A 25,036-nucleotide genomic window follows, 5' to 3' on the forward strand; every position below is an offset into this window, starting at 1 on the left:
CCCAGTATTAGTGTAGTGTTCCTAATACCTAATACAGTGCTGGGTGCGTGTATGTGATTCATAATGATTCATCTCTAATGATATGTGTGGATTAATGCTTTCTGTTTAGCATGGTAATCAGCACTGATTTTGGCAATGAATTCAGCCATTTGCAATGCAGAATGATGGCCAAGTCAAATTCAGGCACTAAGCGCCCCTCAAATAGATTCGTTTAGTATCTGGGGCAGGGGGTTGGGATATCTGTTTCGCCCATAACGGAGCTGACTATTCTTTAGCTGCAGGAAGTGAGCTGGAAACTGAATCTGGAGTAAGACTTTATCTGAGCTCTACCCTGAAGGGAAGATGTTTCAATTCATGTGTTTCTTTTTCTAACAAATTAGAACAATGGGGTCCATTTTCAAACAGTACAAGAGGATGTTCCTGCCAAGCAGACACTGTAGAGAAGGCTCTGACTCTCTCAGGTCAGGCAGGAAAAACCCAGCTTTGTTTGAAAAAGAATCGAAATCATTTACGGACGGAAACGGTGGTAGAAACATTAGAGGACCACCCAGCGGATCACATCCCTGCTATCTTTTACACTACCAGTGTTCATTGAGGTCTGTGTAAATTTGCCTAAGTAATGCTGAATTACTGAACACACGTTTCTGTAAAACGCGGCTCTCATCTTCTCCCTTCTCATGTTTTAATATCATAGACGGCGTACTAAGGCTCGGGAGATTTGCGAAGATGAAAGAAAATTCCTGGATAATTTATTTGTCTTACCATTTTTGTCCCGCCAGTTTTAATTACCTTGAAAGTGTATTTGCATACTGATTTGAAAATTATACATACATTTGATTAACACCAAGATAAGCATGGTAATTGGAGCGGCAGGCACCAGATAATGGTCTAATTTCTTCAGCCAGAGCGGAGCTGAATGTTTTTTTAAGTCGTTGAATCGCAGGGTGATGTGTTCCTGCCTCACTCTTCTCTCTCTCTCTCTCTTTTCTCTCTTTCTCTCTCTCTCACACTCTCTCAATCCCGCAGATACAGACTCACGCGCATAGCGGTAGATAATGCCGCCGGTCCCTATCGCAACCACACCGTCGTTTTCCTGGGCTCGGAGAGAGGCATCATCCTCAAGTTCCTGGCTAAAATGAGCAGTGGCTTCCTGAATGACAGCCTCTTCCTGGAGGAGCTGAGCATCTACAACCCTGAGAAGTGTGTATTTCATTACACCCCCACCCCAGCACCCGCATGACCACGCTACTGCACCCCAGCCCTGCTGAAGAGCTCTACTCTATCATTTAAAAGAGCTCTATCAGGTTACAGCCCCCCGAGTGTGGTGAGCAAATTAAAGGGAGAGTAGTGGAACTTCTGCCGCTGGGCCATCGCCGCAAGGCCCGGCCTAGCGAATGGTGAATGATTAAAGAATGCAGAGCGGTTTGAGGAGGGGATCGGATGAGCGTCTCAAAGCCCAGTTGAGATCCCCTCTTTTTCTGAGACGCGATGAGGAGGTTTGAACCACTCGGCTGCGGGATAAATAGAGCAATGGGGGCCAAAGCAAATATGCGGATGAAAGCTGCAGTTGGACACAGTTAGTTGCTGGTCGTCGAGGGTATTTAAGGAGACTGCCGTTGTTAGCCACTGAGCTGCGTCATGTGACAAAGCGCGGAGTAGCAAAGCAAGCGAGCCTGCCCCCCACACACAGCGTGGCACGGGTAGAGCATTCTCTGGCTAGGGGCCATATGGCTTAGCTTTAGCGGTTAGCGTAAGTGACTTTACAGGGAAGGATCAGAGCAAAGATGCCCGCCACACATTACGTAGGGTAGATGGGCCGTAAGCCTTAATTGAGAGCTCTAATGCATGGGGGCCAACCTTCATGAAGTTGGAATTAAATCCCCCCCTTCAGATCTGTGGAGCACAGGATTAGAGTGAAGCTCTGTGGGCTTTCAGGCAGCCAAACAGAGCTGCTTTGTAGAAGCATCAGGAGAGACTTCACAGATAACTGCTAAATAATACACATGCACATTTCCAAATGCTTATATATACTGAAATGAACTGCGCTGCTTCAACAGACAGCTTATGAAGGGATAGCTAATCAACATTCCACAGTAGGACAGGACTTTACATGGGACAAAACAAGGGACAGAGTGCAGGCTACTGCCGTTTTTAGCTACTGCTGTTTTCTCTTCAGGCTGCTACTTCTGTTTGTCCATTTGTATAGACAACAGTGTGTGATACATTATCAGAAACCACATGAGCTGTCGTAAGTCTCTTTACTTGATGTGGTTTGAGGCAAGTCTGTGATTGTTTAGGAATGCGTTTTGCATGATGTGATTTGGTAAGGTATAAGCTTTAGTTAAACCTCACTTCTTGCTACAGTGCAAAATTACAAAACAACCTTTGAATGCCACTAAAGGAGTTAGTCCTTACAGAAGTGGGTTTGGAGTTTCTACAGTTTCTGTTTATAAGAATGAATATTTGAAATGATTATGAGAATATATGAGAAGAAAACCTTGGCCTGAATTTTGTTCCTGTTCCTTTAGGTGCAGCATTGACGGCGTAGATGATAAACGCATCATCAACATGCAGATTGACAGCAAGAGCCACTCTCTCTTTGTGGCATTCACATCCTGTGTGGTCAAGGTGCCACTATCGCGGTGTGAGCGACATGGGAGGTGCAAAAAGTGAGTTCTGAAGCCTGCATATCAGCTTACTTGATAAGGTTATCAGCGGCTTTGTCTTCACCTCATTACTGAGAAAAGATGTCAGACCTGTACTCTGTACACGTAGATACAGGAGATGATATCAGTGAGCTCAGTAATCCTGGTTAACCCCTCGAAATCGAGAACGGATGGGTTTTCTGTGCATGAAAAGAGACTGTACACATACGAATGTGTTTTCCTCAAATTCACGTCATACTATTGTCTATTCTTTTACATGCAAATGCCTATTGGTGTCCATTAAAAGTTAATGAGCTAGAATTGAGAGATAATTAAACATAATGCAAGTGTTTCAAGGCGAATGCAAAAAGTTGCCCTGATAGACCAGGTTCGTATTTTTCTTGCACAGGTCCTGCATTGCCTCCAGGGACCCATACTGTGGCTGGCTGTCAGAGGGAGCCTGCAGAGAAGTCGTCACCAGCGCAAAGTATGTTGATCCGCCCTGTTCACCAGCTGCTGCAGCCACTGTTGGCTTGCAGGGTGATGACCTAGGTCCACCCACTGGTTTCCAGTCTCAGTCTTTTCCACACATGCTCTCCTGCAGCTTCATCTAATTGTGGTTTGCTTTGGGTTCATTCCCCCTCGCTATTGCTTCTCATGGATGAGGCTGAAGGAAAAGCTGACGGACGGAACAAGAGAGATATATTGACCCCAGCGGGGGGAGGGGGACACCATAATTTATGGCTGTATTTACTATGCTGTGGTGGGTTTGCTTGCTGAACAAACATCGAATGGCATTTCTAGGAGCAGAAATCATGCATTTTGCAGATGAAGTCATTATTACAGGCGCGGGAGACTTTTTTGATGTTTGATGAGTGAATTTGATCATATGATGTTATTTTCTATTTTTTTCTTTTTTCTATCCTGTTATTATTTCCAAAGCCTTGACTGCTCTGATTGAGCTTTCCACTTTGGAAATTGAGTAGACAGAAGCATTAAGAGGTTAGATGACCTCACTCCTGCTGCACAGTGTTTCTAAAGGGACTGAGTGGAGGATTACGCGGTTATGATCTGCTGGGTTTTGTGGTGAGCGATTGAGAGGCATTTGGCTCGACGCTTTGTGCAGCCTTTAATGAAAAGTGCCGGTACAAAACAGGCCCCAGAGAGAGAGAGAGAGAGAGAGAGAGAGAGAGAGAGCTGCAAGTTTACTCTTTCGCATTCTCTGTTCCTGCACAACTGGACAAGCTTAAAAAAGTGGAAGCCCTTCTGTGCTAGTTGTGTGTAAGAGCTAAACCTGCACACTTGTTGCTCTCCTTGTCTCTGCAACCTGCCGCGTCTTAGGTAGAGAATTCTCTGTACGCTTCGCTCTGTTGTGTAAAGTTGGGTGTGCTTGGAGATGTCAAGTCAACTTGACATGCAGACATTATATGTCACTGATGTACTGCACCTCGATTCACAGAATACAATGTTTAGGTGAATTGATCAGCCCTGTAAATGAAAACTCTCCGTGTTTTTGCCACACTTCAGAAAATGGGCTGTCCAGACGAATGTATCTTTTCATTTCTCTGATAGTTTGGAAACTTTTCTCCTTTGTACATGGCCCTGCTGGGAGCTACGAGATGCGGCTCTGTCAGCTGTGACAACCCGGAATGTAATCTCTTTGACGGTTGGGCTGTCTCCTCTGATTGCATGGCTGAACGTCTGTCAGGAATAGCAGGCTCAGCCTGACACAAGACAATAGAGGGCTGTATGATAACAGCACGCTCAATTCCTCAGCGCCTTGTCTGTGTTCCCTTTACTTAAGATTGCATTACGACTTCTGCGGGAGAATTATTCTTGTCGGTATCTATGGAAGGACAATTCAAATTTGCCATAATTTCGCATCCACTGATGGGTTCGGTATTAACTCTTGGCAGTGTCCTGAGTTTACTTGAATAGTTCTTGCTATTTCTTGCTATGTAGCTAAATATGTCCCAGAACCACCTGGCCTAGAAGTCGTTGAGTCCCAGTGCAAAATGGAGGTCGCGCACCCGGGGCTGAGCCGCGCTCGTCCTCACGCAGGCCGCTTCAAGCCAGCAGGGCCGCAGCCGCTCACCACCGTGTGTCTTGTCTCTGTTGATTATGCAGATGGTCATTCGAGCAGGACGTGGAGCAGGGCAACACAGATGGACTGGGAGACTGCCAAAGTAAGCAAAGGCCTCCTCTCTCTCCCGATCTCGCTCTCTCTCTGTTCTCCTTTTCTCCCTCCTGTTTATCTGGGCTCTGCCTCACAAGCCTGTCCTTCAGCCGCAGCAAATACACTGGACACAGAGGCCAGGCCTCGCTTCAGACCCACATACATACGCACACACAGACACACACACACACACACTATTCACAGAGGACTTCAGTGTGACCTATTCACTAAGCTACACTAAGCCCTATAGAGACCTGTTTTGAATCGTCTGCATTCATTTCTTGCATCATTTTAGCTGCGGTGAATAGTGAAAAGCTAGAAGCGAATTAGCCTGTAAGGTGCGATTATCTCCTGTACAGTGTAATGAAAGCATTGGCTGCTGTAAAGAGAAGTTCGTATTAATTATAAATACCTTCCTCTTTTAATATTAGAAACAAGTGTTAACATATTAGAGCATGCATATTTCATAGTGAAATTGATATGGAATGAAGAAAGACTCATTTTAATACATTAACATGTTTCCTCTTTTGCTTTTCGCAGACTCCTTTGTGGCTCTCAATGGTAAGTGACATAAGTCAGAGGCAATCGCATGCAGGCTCATTTCATCCCTATTTCCCACCATTTTATCAGTGTCTATTCATTTTCGAAGTCTATCCTCTGTTTCATTGGAATTCTTTGCGCTAGTCAAGGAATTACCTTTAAATTTAATTCCTTTGATGCTTTTTCCCCCCCTATTCTTTCATTCTTAGACCTTCAGCTCATTCACCAGGGTCATGAAATTTCTCAAAAATCATCACATGGTCAGTTTTCCATATTTCATTGAAACTCCTCCCAGACTAGTGCAGTGGTCTGTAGCAGCTCGGCTCGCTCCAGTCCTCCCCACTCAACTAGATTTGAGGCATGCTCCCACCCCACCTCCACCATAACTCTCCTCCCCCTTCCTTCTCCGTAAGCCTTCACTGGTCCCATTGATTCGCCCTGACCTTTGATTTCCTAATTGGATGGATCTAGCTGGTTAATAGAAGGCGGCTTTGTGGGTTAGAGACGTAGCCAAATGCAAATGATGGAAGCTGTTTACAGAGGCTAAACAGCAGCTTGTTCTCCAAAGCTCCTCTAGAAATTATTCATGAAATACAATCCGGCAAAAGTGGGGCGCATCCACAGTGCACACACATACACACAAAAACTTGCATGCACTCATATTTATTAACACACACGCTCACATGCCCCCTCAAAACTTGCTCAGATGCGCACAAAAGCACACACACACACACACGCAATCTTTAGTGCTGTATGATTGATACTGTTCCCTCTGGTACAGAATGAAATGCTAAACAGTTGTGATAGGTGGGAGGTGGTGAGAATGCCTGCCTTTGCGACCTACATATCTCATTAGCAATCACCCGATTTGGAAAGGTCTGATTATCATTCACATGGATGATAAAAATAGGAATTCTGATATAATCTTTGTGTCTCTCTGCCTTTCTTTCCTGTTGATCTTCTCTGCTCGTCACTGACATCAAACAGCACCAAGCACAGGCTAATATAGACAAATGCTGATCACTGAACACATTATAATAATGATAGTTTATGACATAGCGGTTAGCTGCTGATTCATGATTCAATAATTTGGGTACTGAAATTTGAATTATTCCTGATTGATTAATATAAATAAACAAATAATTAATCACATATAATCATAGGTAACAAATAATATGTCCTTTGTTGATTTGGTAAGAAATAGTATTAGATTTCTGTAGTTAAAATGTTATATTTAAATTATTTGCAGTATTTTCGCTGCCATAATCTGAAGTCAAAAGAGTTTGATTTAAATCAACAACATCTATAAATGGCTTTAAATTAATGTTTTTATTTAATTTAAGGCATAAACAGACTCTGCAAAAAAAACATGAAGAATGAGAGCAACAGTGTACAGTATACAGTGTGGGACAAAGCTTTTAGGCGCCTAAACACATCATTGGAAACCACTTATCTGACCAGTAGGAGTGTTTTTTTTCTTTTGAGCTATTTTGTCTGAACGTGGATTTGTTCAATTCCATCACCAGCTCATCTGATGTAACATCATTAAACACTGATTTGCCCAAACCAGGTGTTAATTATACATGATAATTATAAATAATATTAGAGTACTGTGAGGAGAGCTTTGGAAATGTTTCATTGAAGACAGTGAGGCAAACCCACTACTTTGTGTGTGAATGTAATTTGTTATTTGTTATCAGTGTTTAACTCACCAGACAAACACTGCCCAGATAAGATTTTTTTCATTTTAATTTTCACAGGTGCCTAAGCGTTTGTACAACACTGTATATAAAAGAGGACTAGAAGCACCTGGAGAAGTAGGGGCAACAAACTGCACACAGGTGCAAAACAGTAATGATAAGGTGGGGCGTGGGAGGAGAGAGGAGATGGTAGAGTCATGTTACTGATCAAGAAGTCATTTGGAAACATGATCAAATAATGGCATAAATAAGTATTCTTCCAAAGTAATAATAATTCATTATAACCTCATAGTATATTGCCGCTCTATAATAAGAAAAAACACCAAAAGACTTCAAAAGAAGGCAAAAATGTTCTGAACTGTGAATGGAAATCAAAGTAACATAATCAGAATCAGAAATACTTTATTGATCCCATGAGGAAAATAACAGAAATATGTTCCATTTTATTCCAAGTAATTTAGAGCATTTCTATTGGTCTATTCATCCAGAAGCATTTACACAGTGTACAGAGCAGCTACAGGGTTCAAACCATGGAGAAAACTAAATCTCCAGTATTTATTTAGTATTTATTAAAAACATTCTGTAACATTTGATTTCTCAGATTGGTTCACCAGAGTATTTAAACAATATTATTATTATTATTATTATTATTATTATTATTATAATCAAAAATAAAAGTTCACAATCAGGGGTGGATAAAGTACACAAATCTTGGATTTTGGTGAAAGTAGGGATAGCCTTTGTAAAATATGACCCTAGTAAAACCAGGTATCCTCAATATTTTTACTGTAATAAGTGTAAAATGCACTTTTCTTTTAAATGTACTGAAGTATTATTATGATTATTGAGTGATATTACAGTTAATGATATATTATTTTGAATCTTGTAGACCTGTAATGCTGCACACATGCAGAATACAGTTCAGAAAATAAGGGAATGCTCCTGTTTATCCAAAAATGATGGCTTCTGTTATTGTTGTGTGATTTGTCTACAGTAGGGTAATCAGTAAATGCAATAGAACTGGCTTTACAGCAACGATTCCAAGTGATATGATTAGTTAGATTTGATTAGATACGATTAATTCATTATGATGTGACAGCTAATAAATGTCTTATAATTAATATTATTTCCCAAATCTCCAGTATTTATTTAGTATTTATTAAAAACATTCTGTAACATTTGATTTCTCAGATTGGTTCACCAGAGTATTTAAACAATAGCAAAGATTTTTTACACACAAGCAGATACATTTGTGGGACTTGATGGCATGGAGAAAATGCAGTCGTAAATAGGATATTATTGCACTGTTCTTGGAACGCTGTCATATTTCCCCGTCTACATTTCTAAACAGCCCCATTTTACACACACACACACCAAATAGTGAGCATTGATTATCGCTGAGAAATGTGGCTCCTCTCACTGCGAGGCCTATTTCATATTCTGTTTAACTAGTAAAAGGGATGTGCAAGTTGGCATTTTAGAGATAATTTTTTTTTCTTCACTCCTGTGTGTGTCATCTGCTTCCGTGGCACTTCCTCTGGCCGTGGAAAATAAATTATAAAATAGCTCTGTCACACTAATCGCTCAGCCCCCGGCGCATTCTTAAATAAATCATTTTAATGATTGCTACTGGGAGACTGTGAGGCTGTTGTGCATGATAGACCGATGGCAAACAGCGGCAGCTTCACAACACTCCATGCACACATGGGAAAGGGAGTTTATCGCTTAATTAAGATACAAGGTGATGAAAGTTACAGAGGATACACTTTGTTTCGGAGAGAGCCGCTATGATTTATAGGACGGTATCTTGGTTGACAGTTGATCTACCAATGTAATCTGTGAAGAAGCTTAAAAGATGTATGCCTGTATCTCGGTGCAAGAAGAAAAGCAGAAGCATTTATTAACACCTGCCTGTTTTGGCTTGTGTAACTGTTATTAATGATTTCATGAAATAATTAATGTTGTTTTCATGCACGCGAGAGATAAAAATGAACCCATTCTTATTTGGTTCAGAGAGATTAACAGCTTGCGCAGTTTTAATGGCCTATTGTGTATTTGTTCATATTGTCAGCGCAACACAAAGAAAAAAATAGCTGAGAGATGGGCTTGTGAATGTAGGTGTTCTCGGAGAGTAGCCAGGGCCGCAGATATGAGCGAGGCCATTTGCGTCTTCTTTGCCTGTATGATAAGGCAAGCTCACTCCAGGTGACTCCTACAGAGAGAACAGATCTGTCAGGGCCCCGAAATGGAAAATGTGCCCACAAAGACGGGTTCCTCCAAGGCAGCTGCCCTCTCTGTCAGAGACAGCAAGGTCACGGCCCTCGTGAGGCCAGGCTGGAGTCATGCTGGAGCGACACATGGGCATAACTCAGGCTGCCATTCAGCTCGAGCATTGGGAGGCGTAGCAGTACTGAAACGTAAATAGTGTTACTTAAAGAAGCCTCTTTCTTTAAGCATGTTTGACAAAGGCTAAACCTACTCTGACTCTGTCAGTCTTTTTTGTTATTTTATTCAAGAATAACTTATACAAGAAACATTGTGTTATGAACCTAAAATGAACTAGGGATTGTAGATGCCTTTGGTGCAGTGGGATTCCGGTATTTTTAGATATTTTTGTACTGGGAATAAAGTAATCGTGAAATATAACACTTTTATTTGTGTTGATACATATTTTAATGATTTGGCAACATGACGAAGCCATTCAATTATAATCAAAAATAAAAGTTCATAATCAGGGGTGGATAAAATACACAAATCTTGGACTTGAGTGAAAGTAGGGATAGCCTTTAGTAAAATGTGACCCTAGTAAAATCAGATATCCTCAATATTTTTACTGTAATAAGTGTAAAAATGCACTTTTCTTTTAAATTACTGTGATTATTGAGTGATATTACAGTTAATTATATATTATTTTGAATCTTTTGGACCTGTAATGCTGCACACATGCAGAATACAGTTCAGAAAATAAGGGAATGCTCCTGTTTATTCAAAAATGATGGCTTCTGTTATTGTTGTGTGATTTGTCTACAGTAGGGTAATCAGTAAATGCAATAGAACTGGCTTTACAGCAACGATTCCAAGTGTAGTTTGGTTGGTGCAGCAGGATAGGTAGCACTAAATGGAATCAGTGGCAGGGTGTATGTGGTTAAGCTCCACAAAAAGCGTGCTTTGAACAGCCACGGGCAGCCCAGCTATATTCCATCCGGAACATCGCAGATGAGAGTGTATTAACCTCTGTTGTGCTTTGGCAGGCCGCTCCACCTCCACCTTTCTCAGCACTGTCCAGCCCCCCGCCAGCGGGCCGCTGGGACAGGGCCGCATGGTCGAGCCAAAGGAGCTGCCCCTGCCCACCGATAAGAGGGACCCTTATATCGCAGTGCCCTCTCTAACCCAGCAGGAGTCCACTGGTAAGCCTTGGAATGGACAAGTCCATTTTTGTCCTGTGGGGGGAGGAGATTTACGGTAGCTCGCTGCTTCCAGCTGACCAGTGCGCAAAGCCTGAGACGCAGTTGTGGGCGTAACAAATTGCCAAGCTCCTGGTAGAGAGAGATTTATTTAACAAAGACTGCACCGTTCTCCCCGAGGGGGGGATGTAATATCCAGGCTATTGCCGATGAAAGAGGAAGATTGCTCTGTATTTATTTCCTCTACACACGACCACCCCATCTTTCTCTTGGCTCGGTGACACGACATTGAACGCCCTTTCGCACAGATATGAACGCACAACTCCTGCAAGGTCGGGCTGTAACTGCTGCTCGTAATGAAGCTCGCGACAAGAGCAACGCAGTGAGGATATTCACTCGATCAATAAGATGTTATGAATTCTATTACACTAAGCCTGGAAAATGGCTGTGGTAAACTTATTACGAGAAACTGCTTAATTGGTATCGATTAATAGAGATGTCCACAATAACCGAGTCCCTGGTTCTCTCCTGAGGTAAGTCACTGGTGATTTGTATGCAGGTGGTCCTTGTTTGATATCTCTCTCTCTCTCTCTTGGGATTCTTGGCTTCAAAGATATCATTAAAATCAAAAGTACACTGTGGGAGGAAGTGCATTTCTGCTCTCTAAAACCCAGTTGTGCAGTTTAATCAAGCGTTTATCAAAAAGCACATACTTGTATATATACAAGTGCAATAGTTCTTTGTCATCGTAAGTTCTTTCACGGCACATGTGCGTGAATACTGCTCAAAATCTACAGTGTTGTCTTTCATGTTCAAATCTTGAAGTGAAATATGAGCATTCAGCTTAATCCCCTCTGGTCACAGTACCTTGTTTTTATTGATTCTCTAAGAACAGTAACAGTAAGTTTAGAGATCCTATGCAGAGAACACATTTCTGCCCATAATGCATAATTACATGTATAATAAATGTGGTATGCACAACTTTTCTGCCACATTTTATATGTAAATGCCATTTAAACAAAGGTGTAGAAACATTTGTGCATGAATACTGCCCCAGTGTAAATTAATACACATCCTCAACAACATATTTTAACATATTGCAAAAACAAAATCATGAAATGTAGCGGGTAAAAAAAAAAAGTCACTTTTAATTGTAATATGTTTCATTTATGTGAAAGAAATGAATGATAAAAAAAAATTATAAATATGTGAAATTAAAATATATATATATATATATATATATATATATATATATATAGGGTTTTAAAAAGATGTGGATTTTTTTCATTTACCTTACTCAGTTTTTCACTTCCACTACAAAATCCACAAAAGGCCTCACTTGACCAGGGGTGCCCAAACTTATGGAGGGTATTTATAACCATAAAAGTAACGGTTTTACACTCAAGTTAAAGAATCAGCAGAATGCACTTTTCATGTCCTCCATTTGGTCACTGGAAGCAGTACACCTGTTGAATGTACACAATGGTGGCAGAAGAAAGGCATGCTTATTTGGCATCACTGCAGTGTTGCTGCCTTCATTGCCAATACCCAGTGCTGATATCCAAATCACTGGTATAGGCAAAGAGGCCCATATCTAAATAGAGCTTCTTATTGCTGTTGTTCCTTTTCCTTTATTTCTTTATTATTATTATTATTATTATTATTATTATTATTAGAGCAGCTTATTTGCTTTTTGATGTGAATTACTGTGGGTTAGTCATTAGATTATATCCATCTGAGTGAGTAATTGTAATGATGTTTTGTTGTTTCTGTTTATTGCTCTTGCATGGCATTTGACCTCACTGCTTTGCTTTTAGAGACTTCTTTTGCAATACAAACTGCACCCCACTGCAATATTATTTCTGCTTAACATATTAACCGCTCTTTCATGAATATTCACACAGCCCCCTTCCCTCTTGTGGACATGTGTGTGCTGTGTTTTTACCCGTTGTAAAGTGACCAATGTACTCTGAAAGCAAAAACACGTGGACATGGACACGTGCAAATGGCAATCAGCTCTAGAAACCCATGTGTGTTTTAGCCGTATGTTAAAGATACACACTATTTGATCAGCACAGAAACACGACTTGATTCGCCCAGCGTGGCCGCTTCTGCATTTCCATACTGCTGTAATATCACAGTGCCGCGGTGGATTAGTGTAACACTGGCAAAATGTGAATTTGATGAATATTCAAAAAGGAATATTTATGAGTTCACTCCATTCCCACCGCACCAAAGCTGGCTGGTGGCAACATTTTTTCGCAGTACATTTGAGCACTGTGTGTCTGGTCTCATCTATCTGTCTGTGTGTGTATGTGTGTGTGTGAGATGATCCTACTGCTTCTGCTCACACCCCCCCCACACACACACCCCTCAACACTACACACACATGCAGTGACTCACACACGTAATCCTTCCCACCCTATCTGCACCTCCACCATCTGCTGCCATTGTGAGTAGTCTCCCTTCCACAGGACCTTTCATCTCCCCAGATGGAACGTTCCAAGGCTGTACCTTAATGTATCCACAACCTATTACTAACCTTAATCTACTGTACAGCGCATCCTCTTTCTTCCCAAATGGAGTCCTGTCTCTCTTTCCCCTCATCTGGGGAATGGATTCTATCAGCCCCTCCCTTCACCCCTTTCTCTTATATTTTTTTCTCCCACCCTTTCCCTCTCTCCGTCTGCGCCCCCTTCCCACCCCACCAACCTGTGGCTGTCTCTGTGTGCCTCTCGAATTTATAGGTCAATTACAAAGGCAATATAGACACAGAGAGGGAATGCAGTGTTTCTGGAGCTTCTCGGTCTATATTCCTTACAGCGTTGTCATAACTGCACTGCGCTGGTGTAGATATATACAGACATATATATGTATATACATGTCTACTCTTCTTCGGCTGAGTGGACATGATGAGTCGACAGCTGAAATGTGATAGCCCAGTGCGGATCGAGTGTGAAGCCTGCAGAAAGTTCCACTTTCCAGAGATTGCCATGACTAGACAAGCGCCCGTCTCTATACTGGTTCTTTTGTTTTGTGGATTAAACCTCTTATGTCTCCTCTGGAGGCTGGATTTCAGCCAGTATGTACATTTGCTAATAGTATTACTCTGTGCTCTGCTTGGTCTCTGACTTTAAATCAGAGAAGTGAGCTTCCATTATGGAATGGTTAACGGTTTATGGCACGTTTCACATGGCTTTAAAACAGGGCTTTTCATCATATTGACAGTTATGGAGAGGTAAGTGTCCAGAGTAGATTACTATTTTCAGCAACCTGTCCCTTAATGACATTCAGATTGGTGCCTTTCACCTCTAGTCTAATGTAAGGCTACGTTTATTCAGGGCGGAACTTGACGCTTAACTCATTTCCCTTTGAGACAGCTGGGGGATTCATGTAGAAAATGTACTTTATGATTTCTTACTGTTTTTTTTTTATATATATACACTCCTAAAAATAAAAATGTGCTTCACATGATTCTTCAAACGATGTCCTTACAAAAACCACATTTGCTTCCATATAAAACCATGGGCCTCTTTTACCAAGCAGTCCTAAAACCCACTTTCAACGATTCTCACGTTCCCTATGGATTTCGTACATTTTCTAGGCAAATGGGATCCATCATTATAAGAGCAGACAATTGTAAACAATCCTGCGATTTAAAAACGAAGACGTGTTCTTAGCCTTGAGAACAAATTTAAGGATATTTTTAGGAAGACATTGATAAATGATGCCCAATGTTTTTAAAAGGGAGAGTAAAAACTTATAAATTGTAAAAAAAAACATCAAATCCACAACTTTATATCAAGTGAAGGTTCTTCACACTCACACATCTCTTTTTCCTGGCTCTTAACACCTGTTCCAATCCGTGTTGATGCGGCTTAAATAAGCAGATTCTCTAATCTTAGCCTTTTGAAAGTTGTTCCAATAGAAATAGCAGGGTATAGAACCACCTCTGACCATAAATCAACTCAACGTCACTCAAATCAAAGTGGCCGATACTGACATGAACGCCAAGTTGTGCTACCTTGTTATGTATATTAATGGGTAAAAACTTAACAAAACAGCAGGTGGGTTATTTTGATATTTAGACAGCCTAAATCACCATATCAGAGGGTAAAAATAAGGGTTTTTGAGGTGATATTATTTTTAATTATTATTATTATTATTTTATTTGATTCATATTGTATCATATACAAACAACTCTTTACAAATCTGGACCTTGAATCCAGCTTTCGAGTCCTGGATTTTGTTTTAGGGAACAGTTATTATAACTGATTTGCCATGTGGTGTCTACCAAGAACTACAAAGTCCAGGACTGGAAACTGGATTCAGATTGAAAGATTTCTGCTCAAAGAATCATTTGAAGCACCTTTATTTTTAAGATTGTCGACTACTTTTAAATGCATTCTTTTTTACTGACTTCATATTCCAGATTTAGTACAAAAAAAATCAAGACATGACATTTTGTATATTTGCTGTGATTGGAATCTATAACTCCTGACTATGTTCTTGCAGATAGGACGCAATACAAATGCCAGCACGGCTGTTGATACACAGCATGCCATGACATTTTCCTGAGAGCGGGAATCTCGCCAGCAATATCACGTGCACATCACAGCCGTGAATGAAAGATCCCTGCACTGTGGCATAAGCCTGGCTTAGACCTTAAATATTATGAAAGCGCGCATATGATGGCCTCAATCAGGATGCGGTAGACAAAGCAAAGCCTTTTAAAAATGCTCCATAGATCTAGGGCAGATGCATAATCAGCCAGCCATTCGTGAGCCCAACAGCAAAAGCACAATTACACATGAAAAAAAAACAAGAGGTAGCGCTGGACAGGGTTCCAGGAACAACCGAACACATCAATGGAATGGAACTTTATGGGTTTACTGAGACGGAAAATGACTAAAACTAGCAGAAAGAGGTGACCACACTGGAATGAATAAACTGTTGTTAGTGAGTTGCTCCTACTAAAATGGTGTGTACAAAAGAATTAGGGTGTGTAGCTCGGGTTCAATGGTCCAGACCAAGCAAGAAAATGATACATTGTTACGTGTGCAAATGTGCAAACCAAAGGTAGGGCTGCAAAGGTGACGTATGACGCACGTATGACAGGCTGCAAGTAGAGGCCTGCAGTCTGCGGGTCCTGTGTGATGCATACAATAACTAGATGAAAAAAATGAACCCCTGGATCCTTTAAACCTGGCTTCTTAAATCATGCCATCTTGATATCAATAGAAACTCACCTGTGCACAACTTTAGCACCTAGAACGACTATAACGCAACCATTTTGTGACATCACATCCTGCGGTTCATGTTGTGTTCATACTTCAAACGAACCCAACTGGAGTTTGTTTAGAAACAGCCCGAGCCCCCCTATGCATCAGGTGGTCTCAGGTCTGCTTGTTTGGTGCAGACCAGAGTTTGAAAGGCTCACTAACTCTAACGAACCACACTAACAGAGCAATCACACCAGGGTACGCTTTAATCAAACCAAAGCTGACCAGTATAAACACACCCTAACAGTGCGCTTATTAAAGACAGCTAGGCAAAAATGTACTGTTATTAATATATAAAGGAAAAAAGAAGCATGTGTCATTGTTAATAGCTAATGGAAGGCATGTCTTATTTCTGCTGCAGCGATGTTGAGACCTTTTGCCTTGGGCCTCATATAGGCTTATGTGTTTTGTGCCCTGTAGATACACTCTGCTAGTTGACTGGAATGACTGTAGTGGCGTATTTGCTTGTCGAATATATATATATATATATATGTATCTTGGGTGTTTGCTCGATAACGGTTGATTGCCTCATTCTGTGACTGTGACAGGATTGAAAAATGTGGGTAAATGTAACAGAGGAGATGGTGATTGAAGATCAGTGGTGGTATTGTTTTTGTGAATGCGGGATGAATTAGTGACGCCCCAAATATTGAGCCACGCATGTGAACTCACGTGTTTTTTTTTTTTGTACGAAGGTTTTTGAAATGAAATGTACGCAGAGTGTATCTGATAGCGTTGCTGAGAAGTGAACATATTAGAGATGCAGTGGCAGTGCTGAAATCTTCCACGCCATTAGCTCAGCTTGGATGCAGGATTTCTCATGTGGGAGAGACTAAATAGAAACATGTCACTTGCACCGGAGTCCTCAAATGGGCTCCACCCCTACCTGTCGTCAATCAACACTCGCTCCGAACCCTCTGTGGCTTGTTTTCACACAACTGCGTGTTTGATGGTGAGGTTTAATTGTTGCTTCCCTCCCTCCAGAAGGCGCTTTAAACTGATTGCCTAGTTGAGTGTGTGAATATTCGCACGTCATGTCTGTGCACAGGATGAAGCGTATTGACAAGCAAGACTATGGATTTGTTTAAGCCCGCTCAGATGCAGCGAACCGTTTTCAAAGCTATCTAATTTGTCCAGGACCAAAGCCTCATGAAATTCAGATGCAGAGCTTTGTTCTTAGGCCTGCTTTCCTGCCAGCAACCTGCAGAAGATAGGTTACATTAAAGTGTTTTATTTGGTGCCCATGAATTTTATGAGACCCTTTGACAGGGCTGTATCGGCAGCCTTGGTGATTGCTTTTGCATTAAAACGAGTTAGGGCATCCAGAATCAATCAAATTAAAAAGAGGTCTGCCTAACAAGAGAGCGAATCTTAGCGAGCAAGGTCTTCTAGCCCTATGCCTCTAACTAATAGCACTTCATTTGTCCGAGACCTGGTCTTCTTTATGGCTGGTCGTCTTTGAAGTTGACTCCAGAAACAATTGACTTCATACATGAAAGTTAGATCTTCAAAGGTCCGGCGGCTCTTTAAGTGGGGCCCCGTATTCTCACAGCCCTGTGTCAAGGTCACAGAGAGTGGCCCGCAGTGCCAGGGGAGGAGCACTTTAACTTCTCTTCATCCCTTTGGTGGGAGTGCGCCTCTGTCCCTGAGCGTGATCTCCAATGAGAGGTCTGCTCTTTTCCTCGCCACTTCAAACAAGGTTCAGTGGCTAGACAAGCTTGATTTAAAACTGAGCTCTTCTCCCACAGCTCACCAAAGGCAATTCATTTGGACTGTGTTACATCACTGTATGTGTAGCCGAGTGATGTACCTTACAGTGTCCTTGACACTGTGATGTATTTCTCTTTTAGGAAAATGTCCGACATGGCTGTTCACTTCAGCATACTGTGTGCTGGCTAATTTGTTCTGTACAAAAAAAGAATTTCTGATGGAGAATAGTTTAGTCCTGGAGGGACAGCTCTGACAGCAGTGAAGGAAACTATTGGAGAACAAAAGTTCATAGCGTGAAAGCTTGTATTGATTTTGAACTATTCTGGCAGCGCTACCTTTTTAATCTCTACCTGGATAAAAATAAATAAATTACAGCCCAGTGATCAAAGACAGAATTATTGTATTTTAACAAAAGCTGTTCAGCTTGAGCACAAATCACCGGTTAAGCAGATTGCTTTAAAAGGTCATATGAACTGACAGTTTGCCTAAACATTTGCTTAAAGCCGTACTAAATCTCCGACACACAGTCCTCAGTGATTGTACCTCTTTAAAAAAAAAAAAACCTCCTTCAGCTAAATATACATCCAGGAGCCTTATCTCCCCTGCTGTGTGGATGCATAGAGTTGAGGATGGGAAACCCTTCAAAACATCAAATAGACATGGAACAGAGCTGTAAAGTAAAAAAAAAAAAGTTCACTTGGTGGGAAAGAAACGCGGATGAAGTTGAAAGCAAAAGCTTCTCAGATCTCTCCATTAGCCGAGAAGAAGCAGATGTGTGTACCGTACAAACGAGTGGCTTTGTCATCCAGGGTCTTGTACAAAACATGTCATCCATTCATCTGCTTGCCACGAGATAAAACCCCATGATCCACAGCAGTCTCTAAAAAGGCAGACACGTTCCCCGATAAGTAAAACGCATAGCCAGCAACAGCAGCATTGTAAATGAATATCGGGAGGGTCAGGTTTAGCACCGCCATGACAGACGACTCGAGGCTAGTTTCATTAAAGATCGGCTTGCCATATCTTTTGCGCCAACGATAGGAGCGACAGTGCCAAGTAGAGAGTCTAAACATGACCCTGTGGATTTCAAGGGGCCAGCGTGACTCAGATCACAATCTGTGCTAGCAATGACTTATTGCACCTTGTAGTTTCACTGTGTGGATGATGAAAACCACTTGCCTTAATCCCTATAGAAAAGGAATGAATCTTCACTGAGCATTGTTAGTGTTAACATACTGTTCTGCTGTCCCAAGGCAAAACTGGATTTATGGTCCTCAGTGAAGATAATGTAAGGCTTTTTTCCCCTTTAGTTCATAATGAAGTCCAACTACAGACTTTCATACAGTTAGCCTTAGAAACTAAGGTGCTTTAAGTTTCTGGCATGTTTTTAATAATCCTCGATTTTTCTGCAGCACACATAAAAACTTGTCTATTTTCAGGCTTCACTTATAAAGCAACAGTGTTACAGTAGGTCATTTGTGAGGTATGTGCTGTTCTCATTAAAGTTCTGTTGTGAAAAACAAGCATTTGAAGAGGAGCTGTCACAGATTTGTCTGGCAGTCTTTAATGTTGTAGTGTATCGCAGTGACTGAAGAGTGTTATTCTTCCTTTACAGTCTTTTCTTTTCAGCTCTGATCCTTGCTTAGTGCTGATAACCAATTTCCAGACGGCTACAGTGTGTTGTATATAATGGTTGCAATTCTCTAGCACTTAAATGTTCCAATTGTCTGATTGTTGTGTTGGTTGATGTAGAGCATTTCCAAACTCTATCCACAGGAGTGATCCGTGAGAGCTTCCAGAAAGGCCGGGATCAGATGGTCCCAATCACTCTGCTGGCCGTCGCTGTGATCCTGGCCTTTGTCATGGGCGCCGTCTTCTCAGGAATCATTGTCTACTGCGTGTGCGACCACCACCGCCGGCGGGACTTTGAGATCACTGGACGCAAAGACAAGGACTCCGTCAATTCCCGGCGGGGCTCAATGAACAGCGTCACCAAGCTGACGGGCCTATTCGAGACGCAGGCCAAGGACGGCCGCCCCGAGGCCATCCTTGCACCCTTGATGCACAACGGACGTCTGACCAACGGCAAGATGCTTATTAAGGCCGAGCAACACCACCTGGACCTGGCTGCTCTGCCCACTCCAGAGTCCACCCCAATGCAGCCGCGCCGCAAACCGAGCCGGGGCAGCCGCGAATGGGAGAGGAACCAGAACTTGATCAATGCGTGCACCAAAGACCTAACCTCCATGGGCTCGCCGGTCATCCCGACTGACCTGCCGCTGAGGGCCTCACCAGGCCACATCCCTAGTGTGGTGGTGCTGCCTTTACCCCAGCACCAGCAGGCCTACCAGCATGAGTACGTCGAGCAGCCGCACTTGCCTGAAGACCAAGCCGCCACTCTGGAGTACAAAACCATCAAGAGTCCCTGCCACAGTCTTAGCATGTCGGACAGTGATGGGATTCCACCCCGAGTCCCACAGCGGGAGGCCTCTTTGTCCGCTGTGGTGCCACCAGCCGTCCCGCAAATGGGCAAGAGGCTGGACTTGTACAGTCGTGGCTATCCTGCAGGCTCCAGCAAGCAGAAGAAGCAGCACAACACCAATTCCTCCAACTCTTCCCATTTGTCGAGGAACCACAGCTTTGCCCGGGCCGAGACTCCGCCACCAGCCCCACAAAGGGTGGACTCCATGCACCTCGCCTCCCCTCCACCTGTGGGCCTTTCGCGGCACTCCAGCCTGAGCTCCTATGGGTCCTTGCCCCGCTGCAGCAGCTCCAGGCACCTTAAGCCTGATGTTCCACCTAAACCCTCGCAGGTCTCTCTCTCCACAAAAGTCAAGTCCAGTGACTTGTGCACATAAAACAGTGTAAGGGGAAACAGGGGGATACACAAAGTGCATCTGCGTTGTACAGCTGTGTACAGGAAATGCAACTCACAGTTTTGTTTTTTTTTTAAAAACAAACAACAACAACAAAAAACAAATTTTTTTTCATATATATGGACATGTCGAGCTCAGGCTGTTGACTTCCGGTTTCCCGGACGGCAGGAGATGGAACACCTGCTACTAAAAAGAGAAGGACTCCCTCCTAAGTCTTTCATCGGCGAGCCGCAATGGTTGGCCACTATTTTTTTTGTTGTTGTTTTTGTTGTTGTTTTGGGATAATTTTTTCTTTCCGACATGACAGTATGTCAGTCTGAGGACACAGCCACGTTGCAACTGATGTTTTATTCTCTAAACGGACTGCCAAAAGCACATCATGGAGAGGAGTGTAATTGTATAGTTCGGTAGCTGGGACATGCCCCAGTTCAAAAGCACTTGGACGCAGCAAGCTCAGACTGGAACAACCGCTGCTTTACAATGGAAAACTGTGAAATAGGGATAAGTGAAAAAAAAAGAGAGAGAGAGAGAGAGAGAGAGAGAGAGAGAAAGAAAAAAAAGATTCTCAACGCCTCTCAGTGTTGCAGCTACTGGACACAGCAATCAAGTTCTGCCTTTAGCGAGGTCTGAAAAATCGTCTACTGTAACTGGTGACTGCTTAACCCGTGACTGTTAGTACTAATAGTTGGTTGTATTTATTTTTAATAAAGTGCTTTCAGAGAAAGACTGACTCTTTTTAGGCTCAGACAGAGAGAGAGAAGAGATCTTTTTAATTTTAATTAATCGTGTGAAATTATTTAAAGTCATTCAACTGGAGCCAGTACAACTTTTTCTCGTTGGTGGACAAAAAAAAATAAATCAAAAAGATCCTCTAACTTCTTTGGGATGTTGCTAAGTGAACTTGGAGAGAATTAAGTTCTCTGCACGGAGGAGATATTTATTGAACTGTGCCAGAGGAGCCCGGGAAGGGCTCTGAAATAGCAGCACCCTTAGATGATCCTCCCTTTTGTGAAAAAAAGGACAGAAAACGACCGAAAGAAGAAAAAAAAATCCTCAAACTGGAACTCCTGGATCGTACCCTCACCTTTCCATGGGCATCTCCATTCAGCACTGTGGATCGTGTCAGTAACTTCTACTCCTACAGTTTCACCGAGTGCCATTCTGATTCACGTTTTTGCATAAAAGTGTGCAAAGACTGAGAAGAAGAAGAAGAGGAAGAACAAACGAAAAAAGACCCAGATAATCTGCACTTAAAACACGCAGCGAGACAAATGGGTGGATGTTGGCGCACGACCAGCAGGGGTGTGGGGAGGGGGGGTGCTTCTGTTTCTTGTGTTTTTTATTTGTCTTTTTTTTATTTGGCAGGTATCAAAACGTATAATTTTCCAGTCTCTTCTTCACACAGACCCTTTCATTGTATTACATCTGTTTGGTAGCCTGCTTTTTGGTTTCTTCCACGTGTAAATTTGTGCCTTACACCCCTGAGTAGTGAAGAGTTTGTTAGCTGTTAACTGTTACCTAGTAGTTCTTATAATTATGTATTTCCCTCATTTGATGAAAAAGCAATTAAAGAATGTAGGTGTTCTTGTTGTTCATTCTGCTCCCTTTGGAAATATTGGGTGGGAGGGGCTAACCACAGACTTTGTAATTGATTGATTTCTGATTGTGCCAATGAAAACGCTTGGAACGCCCTTTTGTTGTGCTGGCAGTGTTGTCCATGTTGGTTTGGTTTTGTTTTGTTTTTCTGTTGTGTTTTTTTTGTTTTGTTTTGTTTTTATTGCTTTTATTTGACCACATTCTAGGTTAACCAGTGTGTATTCCTGAAAAGGCCTCCTTGGTTCTGGTACAATGCAATAAAATAATAGCTATTGATTCAGCTACAGAACTAATGCCCCCCCCCCCCCCCCCCCCCCCCTTTAAAACACACCAGGCTTCTAAAACTCAGTTTCTAGGCAGCAAATACAGGCTGGCTCCTGTGAAGCGAAGCACTTGAATAATATTAGGGAACATATTAATGCTTTCGATGTTTATGACAGATGCCGACTAATATAATTCCTTAACTCTATCGTTCCGTGAAAGGCGGGGTTTTAATTGTCTGATTTGGGAATTTAACTCTTTTCCATTTTCCATGGCTCACCTCTTCCCCCAAAGGAACCAAGCACTCCTCTGTTGTAGTCTTAGTAGACCAGTGAGGTTTCTACTTGTACGTTCCGACAGCGGCTCCTTCCAAAATGTAAGCAACTCATCAATCAAGAGGATCCCCACCCCGGCCCTTCGGGCAATGTGGTTACTTTGGACTAACGTGTACATAGATGCTTGTAGGGTCAGACTGCATTGACCGTCTTGGGTCAGATTAGGAGTAGTAAAGGGACACTCATGCTCACTCCTCTTTTTCTGAGTAATGCATCTCTGCCCACGCGTTTTGATGGTGTTCGTGGACAGTGGGCCCTTTGGTGTGCCTTTTGTCTTTCACCCTTTTGCTATACACTGATAGAGGCAAACCAAGTTGGAAATTTTCGAAATCGTTTGAAGTTTGTACGCCTGTAAGATATTGTTCTGTCACAAGTTTTTTTTTCTTGCCCTTCTCCAACCTCCTTAACATCTGATTCACAGATAAATGTATGTTGTAAAGAAATTCTCTTTAATAAATGAAAAAAAGTAATAAAAATGTTTTAAATTCTTGTCACAAAGATTCTTTTCCGTCTTTTATTAACGTTACCATTTCAGAACATACTGAACTCATTCTAAGGGTGCAAGATTCAAGAAACGCCTCCTCCTTTAGCGGTGAAGTACTGAACACTGGAACGGTTTTTCCCTTTAGAGTCGCCTTTCATTCCCAACCATAAACACAAAGCTCACCTCTAAAATCTCTAAAGACAGTTTCAAATCATCTAATCATGCTACACACATACTCGACAGACTCTTCTTCACAGGGGTGTTTGGCCAGAGCCAGCATCCAGCTCCCATGTCTGAGGGACGTGATGGTATAAGCATTTTACCCTGATGTGGTGCTGCCCACTGGGAATAGAAATTTAAAACCCATTCACTGCTGTTAAAAAAGTTCTTTGTAATGAGCTCCCATGAGTTTATTAGTCACTACCTGTGTTAGCTGGTTAGCTTCATTAGCTGCAGTTGACTGATGATACATATATATTTCTCTGAAGGAGGTTCAGCTAAGCTTACCTTCACCCAGCTCTCCAAAAGTCTAGCAGTTTAATGCATTATATACATACCTGTCCAGGAAGAACATCACTAATTCACAAACGTGTCCCCTTTATGTGTAGTAATTCTCTCCATTTTGGAAAAGTACTTCCGGTGTTGGTTTGTCAAGGTAGGGCATTAACCGGATTCTAGCATGTTTTTCTAGCCAAACGCTAATGAGGCGTTGAGGACTGTCTTATACAGTGACTGACAGGAGGTCAGTGTAAACACAGGCAAGGCTCCATAGAGCAGGATTTCTTAGACATCTGATACAAATACATATGCATATGTGCTGATGCTATTATTAAAATAATAGTTTTTTCAAAATTAGGTTCTACGTGTGACAGCTTAATTTCACTGCTGAGAAATACGAGAGGAAAACGCTGAGTGCACCTTTGAACAATAAAAGAACTAACGCCAACATGACTGCAAGTCATGGGCAATGCATCTTGGCAGATTTCTTCTGGAGATAAAGGTCGGAAGGTAGTGCAGATGAGCAGTCACACAAGGGCTCAACGTGTGTCAATACACCTCTACACAAAGCTTCGCTTCTTAGCGTTCATTTGTGAATTGTTTGAAGTCTTTTGCCATGAATAAACAACAAGATAAGGATCAGTCTGGAGCCTTAGGCAGATACTCAGGTGTGAGGCATCAGACATGGTGCACAGAGGTGAGTCAGACGTGTGGATATAAGGTTTCAGGGACAATAAAGAACTTTAAAGATCTTCCCTTCTCTCTCTGTCCCCACATGAACCTCACACTCTTCTTTGTCTGTTTGTCAAGCAGCATGATGCAGCTGTAATACTAGCAGACGTAACGCTGGCCTCAATGAGCCAGTGCAATAATTACTATCGCTGGGGAATTTCCGATGGAATTACCAAGATCGGGAAAATGAAATAACAAGTCATTCGTTTTGTTGTTCAGTGACGACCAGTACTAGATGTTCTGCAAAACGGTCATGTCAGAATGATCTCATGAGCTCTAATGAGACGTTAGACAAGGACAAAACAAGCTTATGCAACTGTTAGAGATGGTTAATAATGTAGTTACCTTGTGTGTCTCTTTTTGTAACAACATTCTTTTAAATAATGTAGAATATCATATTTATAAATGATTTACTATTTTCTACCTTTTTATTTCCCCCCTTTCCTCCAGGGATAAAGGGGGGCTGCACTCCAAGTCCTTCCATAATTGCAGCGTTATGTTTTTCAGGCGATCATTTAGTTCTTATCTTTGTTGTTGTTGAAGTAATGGATACTTTCATGTATCTGTTCTCTGCAAAATCTGGAAACCAGCAAAGCAAAAACAAGCAAAGTTCTCTTCGTAAGAGTCCTGAAACGGAATGGGGAGGAGGTAAGTTGAAGGTCAGGGTACTTGGGTAAGATGGGTAATCGACCCTGAACAACCCCATCCTTTTACAGCCCGAGTGAAGGGCTTATGTTGTTTACATCTAGTATCATTCCTGTTTATGTTCTTTACCAAACAAATGCCACCAAGCAATT

The 25,036-nt window shown here is 42.1% G+C and overlaps 1 protein-coding gene across 3 annotated transcripts in view; it reads left to right on the forward strand.

Moving 5' to 3' along the window:
* The window catches only part of sema6a (sema domain, transmembrane domain (TM), and cytoplasmic domain, (semaphorin) 6A), a 72,526-nt gene extending 50,609 nt beyond the window's left edge, over positions 1-21,917 (forward strand). For 2 of the 3 annotated variants that reach the window (XM_072681892.1, XM_072681891.1), the window contains 7 exons: positions 1,027-1,200; positions 2,529-2,669; positions 3,055-3,132; positions 4,773-4,831; positions 5,362-5,382; positions 10,313-10,468; positions 19,234-21,917. In XM_072681892.1, coding sequence (XP_072537993.1) covers positions 1,027-1,200; positions 2,529-2,669; positions 3,055-3,132; positions 4,773-4,831; positions 5,362-5,382; positions 10,313-10,468; positions 19,234-20,315 — 1,711 coding nt within the window. In that variant the 3' untranslated portion in view covers positions 20,316-21,917. The remainder of the gene's footprint in view (positions 1-1,026; positions 1,201-2,528; positions 2,670-3,054; positions 3,133-4,772; positions 4,832-5,361; positions 5,383-10,312; positions 10,469-19,233) is intronic. The other variant, XM_072681893.1, reaches the window with a different exon arrangement.
* The last annotated feature ends 3,119 nt before the right edge of the window (positions 21,918-25,036 follow it).

This window comes from Salminus brasiliensis, chromosome 6, assembly GCF_030463535.1.
Source record: "Salminus brasiliensis chromosome 6, fSalBra1.hap2, whole genome shotgun sequence".
NCBI classification, from domain to species: Eukaryota; Metazoa; Chordata; class Actinopteri; order Characiformes; family Bryconidae; genus Salminus; species Salminus brasiliensis.